At 36.4% G+C, this 23,072-nt stretch overlaps 1 protein-coding gene across 2 annotated transcripts in view; it reads right to left on the reverse strand.

Moving 5' to 3' along the window:
- CDIN1 (CDAN1 interacting nuclease 1) overlaps positions 1 to 23,072 on the reverse strand; it is a 217,112-nt gene that overhangs the window by 98,284 nt on the left and 95,756 nt on the right. The window contains exons 8-10 of one of the 2 annotated variants that reach the window (XM_063089350.1): positions 20,735 to 20,802; positions 11,487 to 11,552; positions 10,782 to 10,887 (exon numbers count right to left, since the gene is read on the reverse strand). In XM_063089350.1, coding sequence (XP_062945420.1) covers positions 10,782 to 10,887; positions 11,487 to 11,552; positions 20,735 to 20,802 — 240 coding nt within the window. Of the gene's footprint in view, positions 1 to 10,781; positions 10,906 to 11,486; positions 11,553 to 20,734; positions 20,803 to 23,072 lie in introns of both variants that reach the window. The other variant, XM_063089349.1, reaches the window with a different exon arrangement.

Consider the following 23,072-nt stretch of genomic DNA (forward strand, 5'->3'; position numbering starts at 1 on the left):
GAGTTTCCTCAATCTGATAAAGGGCATCTACAAAAACTTATAGCTAATGGCACTCTTATTGGTAAAAAATACAATGCCTTTCCTCCAAGGTCAGGAACAAGGCAATGATGTTTGTTCTCACCACTATTCACTTTTGTATATAGCCAAAAAAAAAAAAAAAAAAAAAAAGCATACATATTGAAAAAAGAAGTAAAACTGTCTTCATTCAAAAACAACATGGTTGTCTATGTAGAAAATCCTATGACATCTACCAGAAAGTATAAAGTATTAATAAACACATCTTAATCTTACAAGGTTGCAAGATGTAAAATCGCTATACAAAATAATTGTATTCTTCTATAATAGCAATAAACAGAAACTAATAAGAACTATCATTTCCAATAGTATCTAGAAATACAAAATACTTACATATCAATCTGACAAAAAATATGAGAGATTTGAATGACAAAAACTATAAGACAAACACATTTCTGAGAAAAATATTAAAATGTTAAAAAGAAGTTAAAAGAAATGGAGAAATACTGTGTTCATGGATAAGAAGACTCAACATTAAGATATCAATTCTTCCTAAATTGATCTATAAATTCAATATGATCCAATCAAAATCCCAGCAGGCTTTTCTAGGAATTGATAAGTTGACTCTAAAACTCATATGATAATTCAAAGAATGTAGAATAGCAAAAAATAACTTTAAAAAAGAATAATAAAGTTGGAGGACTTACACTATCTGTTTTCTAAATTATAGCATTACAGTAATCAAGGCAGTGTAGAATTGGTATAAAGATAGAAAGACAGATCAATAGAACAAAACAGAGAATTCAGAAATGGGCTCACACATATATGACCAATTGATTTTTGACAAATGAACAAAGGCAACTAAGGGAGAGAAAAAATAGTCTTCTCAAAAAATGGTTCTGGAACAAGTGGATTTCCATATGCAAAAAAATAAACTTCAATCATCACATCAGAAACAATTTTAGCATATGTGCTGCTGAAGCAAGCACTTTCACATCATATATAAAAATCGACTGAAAATGAAACCTAGACCTAAATATAAAATTATAATTCTCTTATAAGAAAATACAGGTGAAAATCTTTTTGATTTCTTTAAAGATCTTTAAAGATTTCTTAGATATGACATCAATAGTATGATTCACAAAAGAAAAAAATGGCAAATTGGACTTGATAAAAATTAAAAACTTCTGGTCTTTGAAAGACAGGTAACTAAATTAAAAGATAAGTCACAGACTAGGAGAAAATACCTGCTAATCATCTCTCTCTCTCATAAAAAACTTACACCTAGAATACTTTTTTTAAACCTATGAAAATTCAACAGTAAGAAAGCAACTTAACTTAAAAATGAGGTAAAGATTTGAATAGACCTCCAAAGAAGACAAACAGGTGGCAAATAAGCATACGAAAAAATGCTCAACATAATTTGCTATTAAAGAAATGCAAACTAAAATCACATTGAGACACTGTTACACCGCTCTTATAAGTCTAAAGTTAAAAAACCTGACCATATCAAGTGGTGGGGAAGATGGGAAGCCACTACAACTGTCACAAACTGCTGGTGGGAATATAAAATGGTACAACTATTTTGGAAAACAGTTTAATCACTTTGTAAACAGGTAAAAATACTCCTACCATATGTCCCAATCACTTCATTCCTAGGTATTTGCTCGAGTGATGAAATGTAAAGATTTTTATATAACTTCATAGCAGCTTTATCAGTGATAGCACAAACTAGAAACAACTGAAATGTCCATCAACAGGTGAGTGGATAAACAAATAGTGGCGGAGCCATGAAATTGATTACTTCTCAACAAGAGAGAGGAAAGAGCTACTGATATATTCAACAACATGAATGAATCTTGAAATAATTACACTGAATTAAAAAAGGCAGACCAAAAAAAGTATCTGCTGTATGATTCCATTTATATAAAGTACTAGAAAATAGCAGAAAAATACTGGAAAATGCAAACTAATGATCAGTAACAGAAAGCAGATCAGTGGTTGTGTGGGTGCAGGGAGAACTGAAGAGATTATTGAAGGAGGAAGGATTACAAAGAGTCACAAGGAAACTTTGGGGGGTTGCAGGCATGCTCACTATCTCTATCATGGCGATAGTTTTATGAGCTTATACAAATTTAAAACTTATCAAATTGTACTCTTTAAATATGTGCAGTTTATCATGTGTCTATTATACCTCATAAGCTGTTGTTAAAAACATTCTTATTTATTAAAACACTTGCTCTTTACTTGGAACATGCTGCAATTCAGAATAAAATATGAACTGTAAAATAAAAACCTACATTTCTTAACACATGCTCTATAGTCCACTTGACAATTCAGTCAGATTTAGTAGCCCATTTTCTCCAGCCACATGTGAATGTGAATATCTAAACCTCACATGCTGGAGATGTTTTTAGCTTTAGCTTGGCAAACTCATTAACTGACGAAGTAAGAAGCCTCTTCCAACAGATTTATCACCATGACTGACATGAAGGTGCTTGGTGGAGTAGAAAGAGCACAGGTGTGGAGTTCAGAGGGAGTCCTGGGTTCAGATGCTGCCTCTGCAATTCACTGCCTCAGTTTTGACTGTCAGCTCCTCAAAGGCAAAAGCTGAGTCCCTAGTGACTAACGCAGTGCCTGTCAATGCTGACCTGAACCAATATTTCCTAATAAAGCAATTATTTCTCCCATCAAGACTCTGTTTGGAAGCAAATAGGCTATGAATCCTAGAGCAAGCTGGCAAATCAAGACTAGGTAAAGAAGAAGGTGACTTCAATGTTAGATACAGATATGCATCATCACCTAAAGTTCTCAAAACAAAACAAAAATTTCCAAAGTCCAGGCTCCACTGCACACCAATTAAATCAGTTCCAAAGGTAAAGCCCACATCAATCTTTTTCTAATGCTCCCCGTGTGATTTTTTTTTTTTTTTTTTTTTTAAAGATGACCAGTAAGGGGATCTCAACCCTTGGCTTGGTGTTGTGAGCACCATGCTCAGCCAGTGAGCCAACGCCATCCCAAAGTAGGATCCGAACCTGTGGCCTTGGTGTTATCAGCACCGCACTCTCCCGAGTGAGCCAGGGGCCGGCCCTCCCCGTGTGTTTATTAACACACAGTGAAATGTGAGAATTACTGCCCTATACCCCCAGACCATTTTAGCATCAATTCCAACCGGATCTCCATTTTGCTAGAATTAGTCTCAGAAATGGAGTCTGTATTCTTAGTTTCCTGAATGTAAATGTTCTCCAGACCTCACATCCTACTGGTAGACTCTCTTGTTATTCTTCCCTCATCCTCTCTGGATGGTCATATGGTGTGTTTCCATTCTTAGAATGGCCACTTAATCCTTTGCTTGATGGTTTGGTTTGGGGTAACATTTCTGAACCACGCATGACTCAGATGAACTCTATCATAGTGGGTCAGCAGGAAGAGTCATCCTTTCAACAATTCTTTGTTCCCTTGGATTTATAAAACTGTTCAATAAGCTCCCCTCATAAAAATCTTCCATATTTTTGATGACAGTAATCAGACAGATGTTTTTCTAGCCAAAGAAAATGTAATTCATTGACATTTCCCTGTAGATCTGTTTTCTTTCCTTTGTAGATCTGTTTTAATCCTTTGATTTAACTCATTCCAGTTTCTCAGAAACCATCTCTTTATTGCAAATATCACCCTAAAGGTCTAAGACAACATTTCTGTACTTTATTCAGTTTTGTACCTAAGGTCGTCATTGAAAACAATAAATGATGGCAGAAAATATGAATTCCTTGCTGGGGAAAGTTTTGTTATTCACATTCCAGCTGCAGAAAAAAATGGTACTTAGCCATTATGAAAAACATTCTTTTAAAAGCACTAAATACACAGAAAACACTTCCCTCATCCTTATCAAATATTTTGAGGTTACTCTAGCTAATAACAGTGTCAAGTATTTGTCTGGAACAATGGGACATGAATATCTCACAACCAATTCCACTATAAGAGATGAAAAAGCAAATTATTATATTTTACCTTTATAGAATCCCTCTCCAGTGCATTTGCTAATTATTAGTCAATCTGTCTCTTGTTGTTGCTGATGACTGCTTGTTAGTATACAGCAGCAATGCCTTCTGAGGCTGCTGTAATTGAAGGTTTGCAAAGAGCTTCTATTGCTGAGGCACATACTCCAACTTAAGACAGATGTGATCAGCCTTGTTTTTAACAAGACTGAAATAACTGGAAATCTGTGATTTGGCTAATTGCAGGCTTCCTGAAAGTATCTTAATACAGGAAAAACTTTGGCCATCTTCTAAAAAATACCTTCCTTAACTCTAACTGTTTGGCAGCCTTGTTCTAAATGCCTCTCCTCTCAAGTTATCACAGACCAGAGAAAGCAATTGCTAGGCCATTGAGTAAACAACTGATCTTTAAAAAATACTTAGAGGTAAGAACTAAAGTCAAATCAATTCTTGTGGCAGAAGATATTAGCTTAGCATTGCCTCTAGAAGAGTAGACTCTCTGGAGCCAAAGGTTCAAAAATCTGACAGACGGAACTCAGCTGTTAATCTTCTCAGTGGTACACAAATGTGATCAAGACTGTATTTCCTCTGGTGCTCATCTATCCTCACATCCTAACACCAGCACAAGAAACAGCTTTAGAAGATATCATACTTGTTTCCTTTCAGACTGTCCTTTAGACACAATCAAGAGGTCCCATGCCCTGGACCCAAGTTTTAGAGGACTCTTCTCTAGCCTCCCTCTGTTTGTACCCCAATCCATGGGGTGAGAAGTCTATGGAGCCATGCGGACATCTCCACCTGATGCCTGTCCAAACATTTTCTTTCTAGGCCACATTCCATGTACCAGGGACCTCAGAACTTCCTGATCAAATAGCCCTGACACCACTCCCAGGCCTCTCTCAAGTTCATCCACCTGATAAAAGAGGACAGACCACGAGAGTATATACCTCTGGCCTGAGAACAGTGTTTTGTGGGATTATACGTGGAGCATGGATGTGCAGATTGGCATTTGCTTAATACCTTTCCAGGTACAGGATGAGCTGAGGGTAGGACGAAAAGCGAGCGGGGCTGTGGGGTGGGGCCACATATCCCTGCACAGCCACACGCAGTGTGGAACTCCAAGGAGTCTGGGGATTCTTAATGCAAATCTGAACTTCCAGATCTTCATGTAGGATAGAATATATTTTATTTAATGTCTGTTAATTTATATAACTTTAATTAGACATATGGTATGTAAGGGCTCCATTTGTACTCTTGCCCCAGGCCCAGTTTCATGCATCCCCTAAAGAAATTACAGATTATCCTCTACTCAGGATTTTCAAGGAATTTCATGTCAAATTTCAAACCAGAGAACTTGCTGAAGTTCAGGGAAAGCAAATAATCAACATAAGATTATATTTATCTAAAAAACTTTATAAAATGCATTTGCCATTAGTTTTCAGTTATTTTCTATTTGAAAATTCCTTATGTTAAAGATACATGCTATATTTCATGAAATAGGACTGCAAAAGCCTATATATCTGAAAAACCTGTATAAGTTTTTTAGAAAAATGAGGCATTCTTCTCACTGTCCTTAGAGTGGAAATTCTCAAAGAAAACATTTTCACTGTAATGTGGTTTATGTCACAATATATGACATAATCCTTAACAGTTGATTCAAAACATTGTTGTCTGTCAGACATCAGTAAATTCGTTCATATATTCATTCACTCAATAAACATCTACTGATCAGCTACTATGTGCCAGCTTCTGGGCATTCAAAGATGGATAAAACCAGTGGATAAGATGGAACCCAACGTTAACTGGAGGAGTTTGACAAATAAACAAGCAATTACAATGTTTGATAATGCTACAAAATTATTAGCAAAATACAGCAGGGGCATCAAACCAAATCCTGGAATGTGGGAAGATTTCCCAAAGAGATGTCAACTAAGCTGAGTGGTAAAATTAACCAAGTACTTTATCTGGCAAAGAAGGCAATTAAAAATGTCTATCAGAAGACTTCTAGATTCCATCACATAATGATATACAGGGAAAAGAGAAAGAGGGAAATTAATATTTGTTGACTGCCAGGCACTGTGAAAGTGCTTTATGTGTATTAAATAACTAATCTTCACAATAATAGAGCAAGAAAGGTATTATTAAGCCCATTTTACTGAGAAGAAAACAAAGGCTCAGAATGATTAAACAAGCTGTTCACGATCATGGGACCAGAAAGAAGCATGGCCTGTATTCAAACCCAATATTCTTTCCATTACTTTAAGGATCACTAAATTGGAAAATCAGACTCAACAAAACTTTACCTCATTCTTTCTAGCCTGGAAGCTTCAGTCTTTGAGAGAAGCAGAAAAGTATATCTACACTTTGGTTTTAAATAGATGCCACTGACGACAGTGTGCCAGAAAGTGCCTGAATGGCAGATGAAGGGGTGACCCTGCAGTTATGGATTCTGTGTTCTTGACCAGGAGCTGTTGGGCACTGTTCATGTACTTTATAGCTCATGGCTCTTTGCCATTTAAGGTCACTCAATATTTTCATTCAAACTGACTCACTTTATCTCCAACCACCAAAAGCAAGCACAGGGTGTCTGCACCTGCTTCTTTGAGAGGCCACACATTAGGGCCCATTCACGTAATCTTGGCCTTAGCTTGCAGAATTAGTTTTTTTCTTTATCTATCATCATCTGAATAAGAAAGTATACTTAGTTATATAAGCCAAATTGTCAAAGGACTCACTTTTTGATTACAGAAACAGAATGAGGCCTTTTAGTGTTGATTTCATAAAGGAATGTGTTTTCTGTTAGCCCTACACAATTCGAGGCTACACTAAGTTCCAAACGCTGCTTCTCAGAGGCACTCTTTGTTTCCTTTAGCTCTGTAGAAGTGGAGACTGTAGAGTTTTGGGGAGTTATTCAATCAAGGTCCGTTCCTGGGATAGAAACACAGTAGAAAGGCAGCTTGTGTTCATTACTCAATACATCTGATTTGGGGAAAGGTAACTGCATTGCAAAATTAAACATTTTTCAAGGTTAATTAAGCCAGGCAAAATTTCTGAAGCTTTGGTGACAAAGCAATAAGGGACACACTACATATAGCGATTAGAAATGGCAATATAAAAGGTAAAGCTCTTAAAGGCTTGTATTCAAACAAGCAAATTGCTGTTTAAATAAATGTTGCCAAATACATTCTATTCATTCATTCACAGAGGGATATTATGAAGAGAAGCAAGGCCTGGTGAGTAGACAGAGATGACCAAAGGTTCACCCATTTTAGAATGGGTGGTCAGGGCAGGTCCCCCTGAGGAGGGGATTTGTTGTGAGAAGCTATGTGGAGATCCAAGTGAAGAAAATTTCAGGCGGAAGGATTAGCCAAAGTAAGGGTCTTGAAGTAGAAATAAGCAGGGGAGGCTCAAGGATGACCAAGAAACCAGTGTGGCTGAAGAAGTACGAGAGAGAGAGAGAGATACATGCTCAGATGAAGGGAGAGAGATAGATATGGAGAGAACTGTGGTGGGAAGAGAAGCAGATCTCATGCAGAGGGCCCTGAATGTTATGGTACAGAGTTTGGATTTTATTTTAAATGTGATGGGAAGCCACTGAAGAGTTTTCAGCAGGGAAGTGACACAATCTAATTTATATTTTCTAAGAGCCATGAAAAGCTGACTGTAGGGCTGTAAAAGCTGACGCGAGGAGATCAGTTTGGAAGCTGGAGCAATTGTCGGAGAGGCTGATGACAGCCGCTGAGGTGGGGGCAGGTGAGGTGGTAATGAATGACACAATTTGAGACGTGGTGAAGACAGAGCTGGAAGAACTTGCAGATGGATCCATGACGATGCATGGATTGAGACTGAGTATCTGGGCAAATTGTGGCACCATTAATTGAACTGGGGGAAAATGGGAAAGTAAGATGCTTGCAGGGGAAACTCAAGAGTTTAGCTTTGGACATGTTAAGTCTGAGATATCTACTAGATCTACTAGATACCTAAGAGGAAATACTGAGTGGCAAACAAATTTGTACTTGGGAAATATTAGGCTGGGGGTTAAAATTAGTAGAAACCAGCATAGAGAAACCAGAATAGGTATACAAAGCCACAGGACATGATGAAACCCTTGAGGGATCACTAGGGAATGAGTGGAGATAGAAAAGGGCAGAGGGTGGGCACTGAGCTCCAGGGCTCTCCAGCCGAGAGGCTGGGAAGAGGAAGAACAGCCAGCCAGGGAGACTGAGTGTGCTGCTGACACCGCGGGAAGAAATCCAGGAGAAAATGATAGCATGGATGCCAAGAAAAGAAAATGTTTTAATAAAGAGGGAAGGTGTGATCTACTGTGTCAAGCTGCCGAAAGGCTGAGTAAGAACATCAACCTCCTATAAAAGGAAACTCTTACAGAAATGTTAATCTAAAAATTAGGATCTCTGTGGTTGTGTGGGAAAATGGGTTTATTCAAAAGCATTATTCAACAAATATCAATTGAACACTTATTGTCAAATATAATCTTCAATCTGAAAACAGTGTGACAATTAGGTAACATTAGTTTTTATGTCTAGAGGCTTATCACACTAAATAAAGCAATTAGCCCTAATGCCAAGCATACCCTCCCTGAAAGGAAGCCCCCAGGTGGGAGAGAATTTATTCCAACTTGAGGAATTTTAGCAATTGCTATGTAAGTTGTATTGAGGCAAAATATGAAAAGAGTGGGATCTCATATTTGCACAAAAGGGCTGAGTTCTTTTTCTGTCAAAATGCTCCATCACTGGTAAGTCTGTATCACCATTCTAACTAAAATTTTATATCCAAGTAAATGGGTCCACGTTCCATTCTGAACTCAAGCACCGGCATTTCTTAGCCTCTCTGCAGACATTTGGTAAAACAAGTGACTTCTGTGTAGTGTACAGCATTTCCTCCTTGAGTGATGGACCATTTAAAACCAAGGCTGGCTTTCCCTTCTCAAGTATCATGTCCTAAATGAATAATGCCCACTTAGCTGGTATATTTTCAAACAATGTGTTCAGGGAATGTAAATCTATAGTAGTCAATGTAAAACATCATTAGGACGAAAAAAGTAGTATGCAACAAATAACATAAAATTCAGCCCAAAGGAAACTGTTTTAAATTATCACTTAGACCCCCCTCCAGCCATGTCAATAATCCATATGTATGTCACACAGGTGACTAGATTATATAATCAGCCTCTAAATAGGCACATAGTAGGCATTCAATAAATAGCTAAGTTGTTTTAGAATAAAGACATGCTTTTGGAGTTTTTAAGTAAGCTCTACTATTTGGGACTCTATTTGTAATTGTTCCTTGGAAAAGACTTGACCAGTACCAAAGGAGGGAAAAGGGTCTGAATGCATACTGATTGAGCTGATCAGTTTTTTTAATCCTTTAGCAACCTAAACTTATGCAATTTGATTTTCTTGTCATTGCTTTCCCTATACTATCAAAAATGATGCTTTCTTTACTCTTTCAAATTCATCATAAAATTGCTAAAAATCTAAAATTCAATTTGTCACATTACTGATAATTTGAATAATGACTGAATAAAACATAGGAAACGCTGAAGCAGCATTGATTTCTAAAACATTTTGCACTTTCCTCCTCCATCCCTGTAAAGTAAAGCTCGGATGCTACGCGCAATTACACAAGAAAATCAAGAAAGCCATTACATTCAGCATTTTGTCATGATCATTGTTACCATGGCAAAAAGTGGGCTTAGTTTAGCACAGCTGCTACGGGCAAGGTCTGTCGGCCTTTTGTAAAGCCAAGTAACTATATAATGCCAAAGTCTGTAGCCTGTCATGGCTTTTTTTCCAGGATAAGGCTATTGTCCACAGATGCTACTGTCTCATTCCTTAACAATCTGAGCCAATGTCATCTTATTATTACATACTTACTGTTGGCCAGTGACCGAGGAACACAGTTAATCTAGAAAGGCTATCACTTGGCCCACCTCCTGTTCTAAGGGGAAAAATGTGCAGAGTAAAAACCTGGGACTGCACTAATAGAAAAAGCCAAAGTTTCACCAGTTGCATTGAAAATGACAATAGTGTTGTGCTAGAAATAGCACAGGTTTGGGAGTGAGAGAGAGAGATAAATACAGGCCCATGATAACTAACTGTGTGGCATATTATTTTCTCTGAGTATCAGTTTAGTTATCTATAAAATGGGGATAAATGTAATTTACTTGTGAGAATTAACTGAGATAATCTGCAGGCCTGGGCACGTGGTGGGTACACAATAAACAGCATGTGTTACCCCAACCACTACGCTTTCTTAATCGCCGACATCTCCATACCTTCAGGAATGCTGATAGAAGTTAGTAGGTAAACTGTTTTCTACTGTTGGAAGGTAAATCATTTTCATCTTCATACCATTCGGATACCTTCCTCAGACAGCTCATGATAAATTATTTTTAAAGGTCTGACAGTAAGCATAAATTTCATGTCAAAAGAATAAAAATTCAGTGTTAATATTATAGTATACACCACATTTTATTAGCCATATTTTAAGTGACACCAGTGTTATCACTGTAAAATGGAAAATGGAGTATATACTAATTTTGACCTTCTATAGAGATATCTAGTTTTAAAAAAAAGCAACATTATAAAAGCAGAGAAGTTTAAATTATCTGAAATGAATTCATTAATCAAGACTCTACATTTACTAGAAACAAAGGCTACTAGCATTTTTACCAGTTAAACAAAATATTTTTTTCTAATGAGATTTCAGCTGAGTATCGTTTATCTTAAGAGAGAAATAATGGGACCTTACCTATTCCAGTAGCTCCAGAACTGGTCATGCAGGTAGGCGTGGTGGCTACATTCATCACCAAATGAGGCTTTGCTTTCAATCCAGTGAATTATGTGCCCTTCTACAGCTAAGGGACAAAGCATTACTAATATACGGTGAAGTGAACGGAAGGTGGAAAATTCTGAATTCTGAACAGGCCTCTCTGTGCTTCTCATTTATGAGTAGAGGCTTATCCCTTACCATCATCTAATGATGCAGTTATAAAACAACGTGTTGTACATGTTCATTACAACATTTATGCTACAATCACATCCCTTTTATTTTTATCATTTTTTAAAAAAGTCCCTTTCCTGTTTCTGAGACTGCCTGCATAACTTGACAAGTGATGCGTCAAGCAGACCAAAGTGAGTGGCTTTTCAACAGAACTGTGTTTCAAAAAATTCAAAATTTAGAGAAATGAGTTCAAAATGGCAACCAAAATGTCTTTAGAAGACATGTTCATTTTTAAATATATGTGAAAGTTTTTAAGTTATAGATTTCTTCTGACCTTATTATTTTCTGCTATTTAAAAGAATCTTTTCCAACTATTTCACCCAATGGATACAGTATTATAAATCTAATCTACTCTGATAACATTTGCTAATATTAATATATTGACAAAAAAGTATGGAAAAAACATATCCTTTTTCTCTATAAATATCTGCATAACAGAGTTTAAGGACTTACCAACTGGTACTTGTAAAATAAAGTCTGGTGTTTTGTCATAACCCTTTGCACGGAGCTGATCTTCATCTACAGGAAGAGCAAATACTATTATTTATAACAGTATTCCATTAGCAAGACAGCAATATAATTGCTTTTCTTTCTTAAATATGTGTAAAAATTACTAATGCAGTCATACATATCTTTCTTATGCATGCAATGCTGTGTCAGAATAAATGAACTTTCTTAACAAACCTGAAGCATAGATATAAAAATGCTTTTCTCCCTCTGCATTTTTATGTCTTTATTATAAACATCATTAATTCAAGCTGTCACATGCTACCTGTTTTTTTAATTGAAAATACTCAAAATAAATATACTTACTGATTGAAAGAAAAGGCTTTCACCACAGTGAATATCACTGATGTTATCAGCTAATACTGACAATTTACCAACACAGTGGCCTTTACAATTAAGAAAAAAACTGAGTTTAGTTTCAATCAGTGAAACTATTCCAACACACAAGAAAGGGACAAGGACAGTGAGATCACCACAAAGACTTCCTTATCCTGCTTAATTCCTTTGGTATGCTATTATTTCTGGCATTTACCAGAATTTTACAACGATATGTAATTCTGAAAAGCAAACAGGCTTTAAGATTTTTTTTTCTGAAATTTGTTCAGTTTCTTGATCCTCTATGAGTATCAATGATCCATTCAGAAGGAAAGGAGACAGGAAAACAGGAAGCTTGATAAAGTCAGAAAAAACTAGCAAGGTGCTTGTTTAAAAAAAAAGAAAAATCCTCCAATATTTTCTAAATGCTGTCCTTGACTTCTAATGGCATTACAATGTGATTTCTGAAATGGGGAGTTCTCCATTAGATTTTGGAGTGACCTGGTCATTCAATTCCAGACGTGGCTTTCTGTCTTCACCCAACCTCAACTAATGGCCCAACCAAGTAACAAGGAAGGCTGTGTGGTCTCTTAACACCTACTGGGCTGTTGACATTGTCATGCATCCCATTCGCCTTCCTGCATCACCTTTGATTAAAATTAATGGCCCATTCCCAGTGTTGGGTAGCTTATTTCCAATCCATTTGTCAGCCCAAGACAGTGGTTTCATGGCCAATGTTCAGAAACTCTGTTTTAGAACACTCTTGTGTACTTCTTGAAAGGTCAGCATTTTAAACGTAAATAACTTTTTAATGACAAGACACATATTTAAAGAAGGTATTTAAGTGAAATTTTATTAAAAATCAATATTTTTAAACTATCCAGATTTTGAAGAATCTCTCCTCCTTACAATATAAAAAATTTCAAATTAACTGTTGAGATAATAAAATACAAATTAGAGTAATGTTACTTTAAGAACAAGAGAATTTGTATATGCAGCTGAAGAACAAGACTGGAAAAATTTTTATCCTTTAACTGTACTCTGACCACAAGGAGAACGTTTAATGAAAAAGCATTTATTAAAATCAACTCCAGCACCCTGAGCTGATGTTTCAGGTAGCTGATGAACAGTTTTAAAAGCTGGGTTGACATTAAAAAAGGTAGGTTAATATTTTATTAAAACTATCCTAGTTTGATCTACCTTTGCAGATGTTAAAATCTGCTTCAGAAAGAAAAATGATTATGTTTCTGACAGCAGCTCAAAACAAAATTTCAAAGGTCACCAATCAATCCAGATGCACACACTAAAATCCCTTTAAAAGGCAGATGCTGCACTCCTGTTCACTGCACCAAAATTACTAACACAATACCTACACTTTAAATTGCATGACTTACTTAATGTGAGAATAAAAAACCCAAATCCCCAGACCTGAACATAAAACATCAAGTGAATTTTTCCATCTTTTTGTGGAGAACTTCAAAGTACAAGTGGCACATGTCTCTCTCTTCTCTCTCTTGCTCGCTCTCTCTCTCTCTCTCTCTCTCTCTCTCTCTCACACACACACACACACACACACACACACACACCCCTCTTTTTTTCCCTCCCTCTGCCCCTCTCTCTATGAAGCTGATCCAATGGTAAGTGTACCTAAAGGATAGCATCTAGAAGTCTACGTTACCACCAGCGATATTACACTTCTATATTTTACATCGAAGAAATTATTCCCAACATCTGAAATACTATGTACTGAGCATTTCCTCCTTCCTTTAATTTATTTACTAAACTCTCACTGCCTTAATTCCCCTGTTTTGACCTTCAATTGTTTCTTTCCTCTGAGATCTCCTATGAAAGGAGGGAACAATTTGGCAAAGTTCAGAGGAAATGACAGTACAATAGTAAGGAACACTGATAAACAGGGGGCCTTGTTCACCTGATCTAGGCCCCAAAAGTTTCTACCACAGTGGGAGATCTTTAAGATCAGCCTTGTTCATCTGGCTTAATCCCAGCCTTCGCATTTTGCTTGTTTCTTGGCCCCCGCACCTTGACAGATTTCTTACCATTACATCTTTATGCAAACCATTGGGCATGGATTTAAAATTAGGTTTGTACAAGTATGTCAGCGTTCCAACACTGGGATCTTGAGGTTATGTCCCTCGGTCATCAGCCCACATGACTTCTCTTCTGCCTCATTCTTTGTTCATTTCCTTATACTGCTGTGCATGTGGCTGTCTCTCTCTCACATACTGGGTCTGATGCTGTAGTTCTGAGGGCAGGAAAGTTTTCTTTTCATTTTCTAATATCCTATCCACTGTCCTATTCTCACCACCAACATATGCTCCACACACATTTAATACTCAAAAAGGATAATGGAATAAAATATAAGTACATTTTTAAGAATATCCATGTCGTCTGCAAAACCTTCCTACACTGACAATACTTTTCTTTCCAAATTTAACTCCCAATGTATCAACAAGGTACAGAGGCACCAAACTTGGCTCAAAGTTCAAGATTTTAGTTGACAACTCTTGCTATTATCTTTCATCCTTGATCCTAACTGTCTGCTCTACATGTTTACCTGAGGTTCATCTCAGTTGTAAGGGAGGAACAGCATTCCTTTCCTTAACCCTGATGGGAAATTTTCCTGCTTTTTTCTTTGATCTCAAGTATTTAAAATAACATTGGACTTATTCACTCCTTAACATTTTGGTAGAATTCCCCCATTAACCCAATCTGTGCCTGGAGCTATTGTTGGACAGCTCTCTAGTTACTTTTCCTATTTCTTCTACGATTACTGATCTGTTTAGATTTTTATCTCTTCTACAGTCAGTTTTACAATTTATATTTTCGTTGAGAATCATACGTGTCATAAAGGTTCTTATAATACTTTGTACATATTTGAGCCAAACTGTTACTTATGATTCTTTGAATCTCCCAAGTATAAATTAGATGTTTAATCTGCTGTTTTCTTCAAGAAAAAAAATGATCAGGATTAAGAAAAAAGTAAGAATAATATTAGTTAGAAACAGAAAAGAGTAATGGAAATAATATGGAATGGTATTTTTAGTATAATTTCCCAAAATGGCTGAGAATCAATATGAAATCAATTTCCAAGTCCTGTATACCTATCTTATTCAGTAAATTTAGCAGACATAAAGTAAGGCTCTTCTAATTTAAGGTGGATATTTTAAAACCCAACATATTTCATAACTACTAAGCTCGTTAATGTCATAGTTTAAATGTTCATTATCAAAATTAATATAAGAATATGATCACTTAAAAGCAGACTGTTAGCCTCCACATCCACAAAATGTGGATTTTTAGATAATGGGTATCTCATGAAACACAGTATTTCTGAGCTAATAAAATCTTAGAGATTATTAGTCAAACATTCCATGATAAAAGTGGCCTAGAAGCTGGCCAGTTAGCTCAGTGTGGTGTTGACAACACCAAGGTCCAGGGCTCGATCCCTGTACCATCCAGCAGCCAAAACAAAAAAGGAAAAAAAAAGTGGCCTAGAGAAGTTTAATGACAACCAAAACCTAGACCTCTCGAATAGTTACATATACAGGACAATAGCTCATGTCTGTCAAGTTCCAGTTTGTCTCAGTAGACCTTACGCCACTATTATGCCAAAATTTAAATTTGTTCACGTATAATTTTTATGAAGTGGGGAAAAATTCTTATTTTCCTCTTGGAAGATTGTGAAGCACAATAGAGGCAGATGGCCATCTGTCACATATTATATAGATGACACCTGCCTGAAGAGGAGATAATCTCTTGATTATCTCTTGAACTAGATAATTTCTTGATTTCTAGCACTTCAATGGTCCTTGCTCTAATTTAACTTTAAAAAAATCAATAAAACTGCATTCAAAGATAAAACTGATGCTAATTTTTAAAATCAACTCAGGTCTTCATTTATTTTTAAGTTGTCAGATCTGCCTTTAGAGGATATTTTTAAAAAAGGAATTACACATGCATTAAGAATGTTGTTCACAGTTTAATTTCTCTGGCCTTTGAATTACCCTCTCCTCCAAATACCCAAAACATCCAAAGCAATTAAGTACTAATTACACAATTTCTTTTTTTAAATTAAAGGACTGAATTTGAGTCAGAGAACAAAATACATATGAAACTAGTTAACATATACTTAAGAATACAGGGGGCATGAGAACCACCAAGAAAAGGTTTGAGATTTTTTGTTTGTTTGTTTTGTTTATTAAAAGCTTTAAACTTAAGAAAATAGTTATTCCCAGAGAAATTATTTAAAATTCCAGTTCACAATCTCTGAAAATGGAAAGTAACATTCTGACACACTTTTTATCGACGAATTTGTAAAAAGTTTTCTAAAATGCTAGATTAAAATTCTCTGCATGATAAAAAGAAACTTTTTAACATCTAGTGCACCTTTACTAAATTCAGAAAGGACAAACAGGATATATATCATACAAATTAAAACTACACCATATCTTTTTTAGTTTAGTATTTTGTTTTTCTGTGTTATTTTTTCTAAAACACTGCTTCATTCAATACTCAGAGCTATGACTTTTGCTCTTCATATTTTATGTTTTCTAAGAGTAAGTTTCACAGCCTTTGCTACACAATTTAAGAAGTTAGCAAGGTTTCAGTAATAGATGTTAGTATAATATGCAAACCATGTGCAAAGGTACACAGAACAGATATGGATTTAATGGGGAGACTGAAAACATACATAAATGAAATCTTTAGAGAACCCAAAATTTCATTACAGCCATTAGTTTCAACCTCTTCCTCCAAAGCCTCTTCTCAAAGCCACTAATAAGGAATACAACTGACTGCTCTGACCTTGTCCTTTGCTTATGTCTTTAGGGGACAATACTAGTGAAAACTGAAGTGCCCTAACGATAGGAAACAAATGGGAGGTCAAGACACTGGGACAGTGTAAAGAGAGGCTAGAGAGGCTAGTCCCAGCTGACTGGTGGCTGTGGAGAGACAGAGGACATGAATATCAACAAAAAAGTAAAACTCTTCTATATTTTACACCAAATCACTCTAAATCCTTTGGATTTAATGCCACAAACGAAGGGACAATCAGCATGGTAGAACAAAAAGAGACGGCATAGGACAGATTGTTGGGAGAGCATTAGCTGAGATGCAAAGCTCAAGGCCAGTTTCCTCTAAAAGAAACAAGGAGATTGGACAGTCACTAGAGCCCCTCCCAACTCCAGAATTTGAGGGATGGCTGAATGTTAGCCTTTGACTGGCCCAGTTCCTTTCAGCTGTAGTCACTGATGTCAGACCCTTTCACAGGGCCAGCTCCATTTGTCCCTGAACCTCAGTGGAGGGAGGCATATTAACAGTTCTGAGGCATAAAAAGGACTTTCTACACAGATAGATAGATGTGTGTGCACATGCTTGCACACGCACACATGAACAGGGGCAAGGAGTCAATATAGCAAGAGCAGTAACGGATCTAACCCCAAATAGCTTTTGGTTATGGGGAGTAAACCCAAACCTGTTGCTGATTCTTTGCAGGGAAAGGGAGACTTAATTTTGTTGTCCTGTATGCCATCCTGTCTGGCATCGCTCCTCCACTCTCAAAATGTGATTCTGGTGGGCAGTCAATAATGCGACCCCAACCACCTAACCATAGGGATGGACACTTGATCCAAATTAGCTTAAGAGAGCCCCTTCTGAGATTTGTTATAGAACAAAAAGAATCACTAACTTTTCTCGGGGATTATGAACTCTGAGGATTAAACAAACTAGCAACTGCCAGTGATAATCTTTCTTTCCTAAGAATGAAGCCAACACAGAAAAGAGAACACTAGAAAGAGAGAAGGGGAAATATTGATGACATTGTTTTGTCTTCCGGATTCTAGACATGCCAGAAGCAAATTTTTCTCCTTTGAACTTCCCAGATGTATATCTGAACCAGTAAGTTCTCCTTTGTGTGCATCTGTGTCATCTAGTTTGGTTGGATTTCTGTCACTTACAACCAAAATACTTCCAATAAATCATCAGTGACCGGAAAAGCAGGTGATCAGCAGACATGAGTTACCTAAACAGAGCAATGTGAGGGAAGGGCTGGGGTCAGGAGCAGGCAGACACCATCATAAGTGGACAGGACAGCCTTTCTCCAAAGTCCCAGAGAGAACTTCACCTCCAGAAGCATACTTGTGTTTATAGTTCTTTACTTGCAGTCCCAGGGAGAAGCATACATGATCATGTTCAACAAGGGACCAAGAAAGTCTCCAACCATGACAATTTCTTCAGCAAGGGGAGAACAAGACCCAAATTCCCCATATCCTGCCCCCAATATTATGTTCCCATTACTCTGAACACTGTATCTTATTTTTAACATTCTGATAGGCAGGAATTTGAAAGGTTGTTTCCTTATGAAATACCCAACCATCTCAGTTCCTGTCAGCCTGTATAATCATTTTATTTCTAGTCTCTTATCCTCTACTTCTAACCTCTGCATGTAAACACAACTTCAGCATACTAAATCTCACCTGCTCCTGATGCCTGTTCTCCTCCTGAAGTCATATCCTCTGTTTGTCACATCATAATCACTTTCCTAACAGAGCACTGTTGCTTCAGGTGGGGAATAAAGCAGCAGGAGTGGAGGAACTCTTAGAAACAAAGATCCTAATTTTTCACAGCAAGGGATAGCCTTCAGGAAGCCTATTTGGCTTTGCAGATGAGCACTCCTGGAGTTGTACAGAGTAATACCTGAATGCTAGAAAAGCATCCATGTGAAATATGCTGGTTTGTCCAAACACGGCAGCGGTAAAGCCAGTGCCTCTCAGGTGTCACTCTATTAAAATAACTGTTAGCGTCTACTAACAGGGTAACATTCACTAGAAAGAATAGAATATCCCCAGAGCCATCCTTTTTAAGCCAAACTTAACAAGAATATGCACCAGACAGTGGCTATGGAAGTCACTAATGAAAAGTCCCTGTGATGTGGAGGTATGCCAACCCAAAGATCTTCGGTCTTTGGTATAAGCTCTCTCATATTTTTCCTAACAGTGCAAACTGCTTTATCATCTTCTCACAGTCGCTATTTTCCTTTCCTTTCTGAAAAGAGCCTTTCTGTCCAAAGCTCTCAGAAAACAAAAAAGAAAAACCTAACCAAACCGACACAAAAAAGAAAAACCAAAGACAGGACAGAACACAGCAAAACATCGCCTCAGTAATCACTTTAAGAGATATAAATTAAAACAACTCTACCAGTAAATAAAAATAAATTTTCTATTTTGTTAATATTAGAGATAAAGTGAACCCTCAGCAAAGGTAATAGGATGATCACAATGCTTACTGGTTAATTTAAAGTTTAAGAAGAGTTTATTTTGAAGCCAAGCCTAGGAGTGGGCAGCAGGTTCTTCATGTCTTCTGAGACTTTAAATGCTGATTGATAAATGTTAATTCTAAATTAATTGTCCTTACAAAGAACAGCAGGTTGAGCATCCCTAATATAAAAATCCAGAATGCTCCAAAAATTTGAGCACCAACATGATGCTGAAAGGAAATGCTCACTGGAACATTTTGGATTTCAGATTTTTGAATATACACAACCAGTATGTATTCTGCAAATATTCCAAAATCCAATGAGATCAGATATTTCATAGTACTATCAGAACTCCACATTTCTGAAACATAGCTCATTGCGAATCCTAGGTCACTCATTCCACCTGGTTCTGAGCTGTGTAATAAATTATCTTTTTGATTAGATTTTTAGAAGGTGATTTCTTCCCAACTTACCCTCCTTCCATAGGCTGAACAATTCAGTTGTTCTTATACCTGCTTCTTATACATAGTGAAATTTAATTTAGTAATTTGAGACCACTTTCCTAATTTATTAACTTTAACCCTAACTAGAGAAGACTTACATCTCTCAGCTTCAAATTATTAACCACCTTATAACACATTCAACTCCAATCTCCAGTTTATTAATAAAAATATTGAACATCAGGATTTAGAATAGACTCTTTGCAGGACTGTATGAAACATCCCTTCCTAATTTGACATAAGAACATTAATTCCTCTGCATTTGATTTTCATTGGCCAATTCTTTGCCCGTTTGGGGACAAAAATTATGTAATTCAATGTTCTTCATTTTTTCAGTCCTATAAAACACATTATGCAGATTCTTCAATATCTACATAAAACAGATCTGTATAATAATAAGATTTGTATGGAACCTTTACAAATTACCACATTTAAAATGGAGAAGAGGAATTAATTCATTGTATAGTGCTTTATGGTTTCTGTGATCAGTTATTACATGTATGTCCTTTGAGGCTTAATTTCTAATGCTTAAGAGATGTTGAAAGAAATAATCTGTAATAAGATTTTACACTGTCACACAAACACATGCATACACGTGGGGTTTAAAAAAATTATACTAAATCCATGTTGACAATTAATGTTTGGCATAAAAATAATAAAGGCTTAATATTTGGCTTTCAAGTTAAAGGTACTACCAGAATCCATACATGAAACAAACATACCTAACATGAATTTTTCTAACTGTTCTTTTCAATATATAAAACATTTTATAGATAATATTTCTTTTGTTTCTCTTTCTCCTAAGTCCTAGATTATGGTTAATATCTCATGACACCAAAAGTAATACTGCAACAGATATTAAAGCATTTTTTCAGCCACTTATTCCATAAAATATTAATTGCAAGCCTGTGCATGTGCTGTATATATAGGGGATTAGGCAACTAGTTCCTGCTCAGTTCTAAATCAATAAGAGATAACATGCATAGCATCAATCATTGTTCACCCTTCCTTTAGTACATAATAACTGCAAGTGGAAGATTTTAAAAATATATATTTAATCACTCATGGAGATACTACAAGCTAGAAAGGATGTGAACAATACTTACCTAAGAAGGACAGGTTTTTCTCTAGAAGCAAGTCTCTCAGCAAGACTTCATGCTCATGACCAATGGCACTGGGAAGTTTTAGTTAAGGAGGGTAACACTGGCAGAATTATACCATCAGGATGCTGATAACAGGTCTATATTTTGAGATGAAATGAAGAATTGAGTATAATAGTAACCATTTCTACTTCTAGCCCACATCTCTGAGAAATGAGATTCCTACACAGATCCCCTCCTTTAAATAATTCAATGGAATTTTCCTATACTATTTAAATGTATTTTGGCAAACAAAGATTCATAAACGAATATGTATTTTAACTTCTTTTGAAAAGAGGGGGAATCATTTTAAATATCCATTAATCTATGTTAAAAATCCCTCAATTTAGTCTAGCACACAATTATCAAGCACTTACTAAGCACAGCAAATAATACCAACCAGCCTCTGCCCTAAAACAGTTTCTAATTCCACAGTTCTGCAAATCTTCTGTGAATTCACACTTGTCACTGAGCCAGCATTTGGCAGCTCCTCTGCTTCACTTCCAGTCTACTGCTGGTGATCTTTTGTTACTTCGTAAACCAGACAAATGACCTGTTAAGAATATATGTAATCTGGAGGAAAGACATCTTAGCAAAGAACTGTGGATTAGGGTGTGGGTACAGAGGCTGTTTCAAAAGTCTTTTTCTTGTGCGTGTATGTGTAACATACACATACACATATAAATAGACACGCACGTAAGTATATTAAATTTTCTGTGCTTACCATGTGGCACTGTGTGTTAAGTGCTTTATTTATATTATTTCATCCTCATAATTATTATAATCCTTATTTTATAGATGAGGAAACTGAGGCTTAGAAAGAAACCTGCACAGGCCATACAGTTAATGTGTGGCAAAGCAGAGAATGAGAATGAGATCTCTGCAAAGCCTGTGTTTATGATCTCCATGAGGCTTCTCAAAAAGTATTAAAATTGCCTAATAATAACTGATAATAGATAATCTTTCTTAAATACCACATACAAAGCCTTTGTGTGAAACACTTTGAGATACCATCTTATTTAATCTTCACAACGACCACATGAGTAGATACTATTCATTAGTAGTTCCATTTTTACAGTTAAGGAAAATAAGGTTCAGGAAGGCTGAGGAATTTGACAAAGGTCCCATGGCTGGTAAATAATGAAATCAGGAGTGGGACTTGGAAGTCTGGTCCTATTTTCCAAAGGGATAGAATTGCACAAAGCCTGAAAAGGAGTGTTATTCTATTCTGGTACTTTAAGTGAGTCAAAAGCATTTGGTAATAATTATCTAAATCATTTCGTTCAGTCTCCATTTCAGTGACGTAAACCTGGCCACATCACTCCTTGGCTTACCAGAGCCTCTGATTCTGATCATGTACTACAAGAGTTCAACTTAAGTCAAATAAAACTTATATATTGTTTCTTTTAAAAAAAAAAAGTCCTGGAGAATTATTGGGCCCTTATCAACACTTACAGGTGAATATTGCTTAAATCTTGTAATTCAAGAGATGTAGCCATTTATGCACACCATCAAAGCACCCTAGGTCATCATTACTGTCTTTTTCCTCCTGCTGTTTTTTACCCCTCTCCAATGCATATGGCTATGTTTATTTAATTTCTAATTGGAAATAAAATAAAGGAAACAAATTTTTAAATCACAAAAACTTCACACATTTTCAGTCCATTGAAGGCATTTGATGAATAACTCTCAATGATCTCTCATTACTAGGGGCATCCCACATTTCAGAACTAAATTATTTACTTCTATTCCACACAAATGTGCTCTCACTTTTATTGTTGTAAATTATTTACATCTAAAATATTGAATCATGAAACTGAGGTTACTGATGGTACAGAAATGAAACCACAGCACTTGATGCTTCCTGAATCATTATCTTTCTTTGCTTCTCTGTTTGGGTCTTTGTCTAATAGCCGTGTTCTGCAGTCGCACTTTGGAAAGCTGAGGTGGCTGGTTTCTCAGCTGAATATGAGCTGTGGTGGGAAAGGTGCGGGTGGGCACAGCTATGGAGGAGAAAACACAGGAGACATCAAAAGAAAGAGAGAGCACAATGACAATGGACACACTCTTTGCTACTGTGCTTTTTGTGGTGTCTTGGTAGTAAACAATGGATTTACATTATTCCACTTACACGAATGTCCACGTGTAACCTTTTCATAACGGAGTAAAAAGATTTTGCACCTATCCTATTTACCAAATGTGTGCTTTCTTTCTTATAAAATGATTTAATTTACTGGGAGTAAGCAATGCAACATTACCAAATTATTGGAACATCACACAAACTGCATTTTTACTCACATGGAAA

The sequence above is a fragment of the Cynocephalus volans genome, chromosome 3, assembly GCF_027409185.1.
Source record: "Cynocephalus volans isolate mCynVol1 chromosome 3, mCynVol1.pri, whole genome shotgun sequence".
Taxonomy (NCBI): domain Eukaryota; kingdom Metazoa; phylum Chordata; class Mammalia; order Dermoptera; family Cynocephalidae; genus Cynocephalus; species Cynocephalus volans.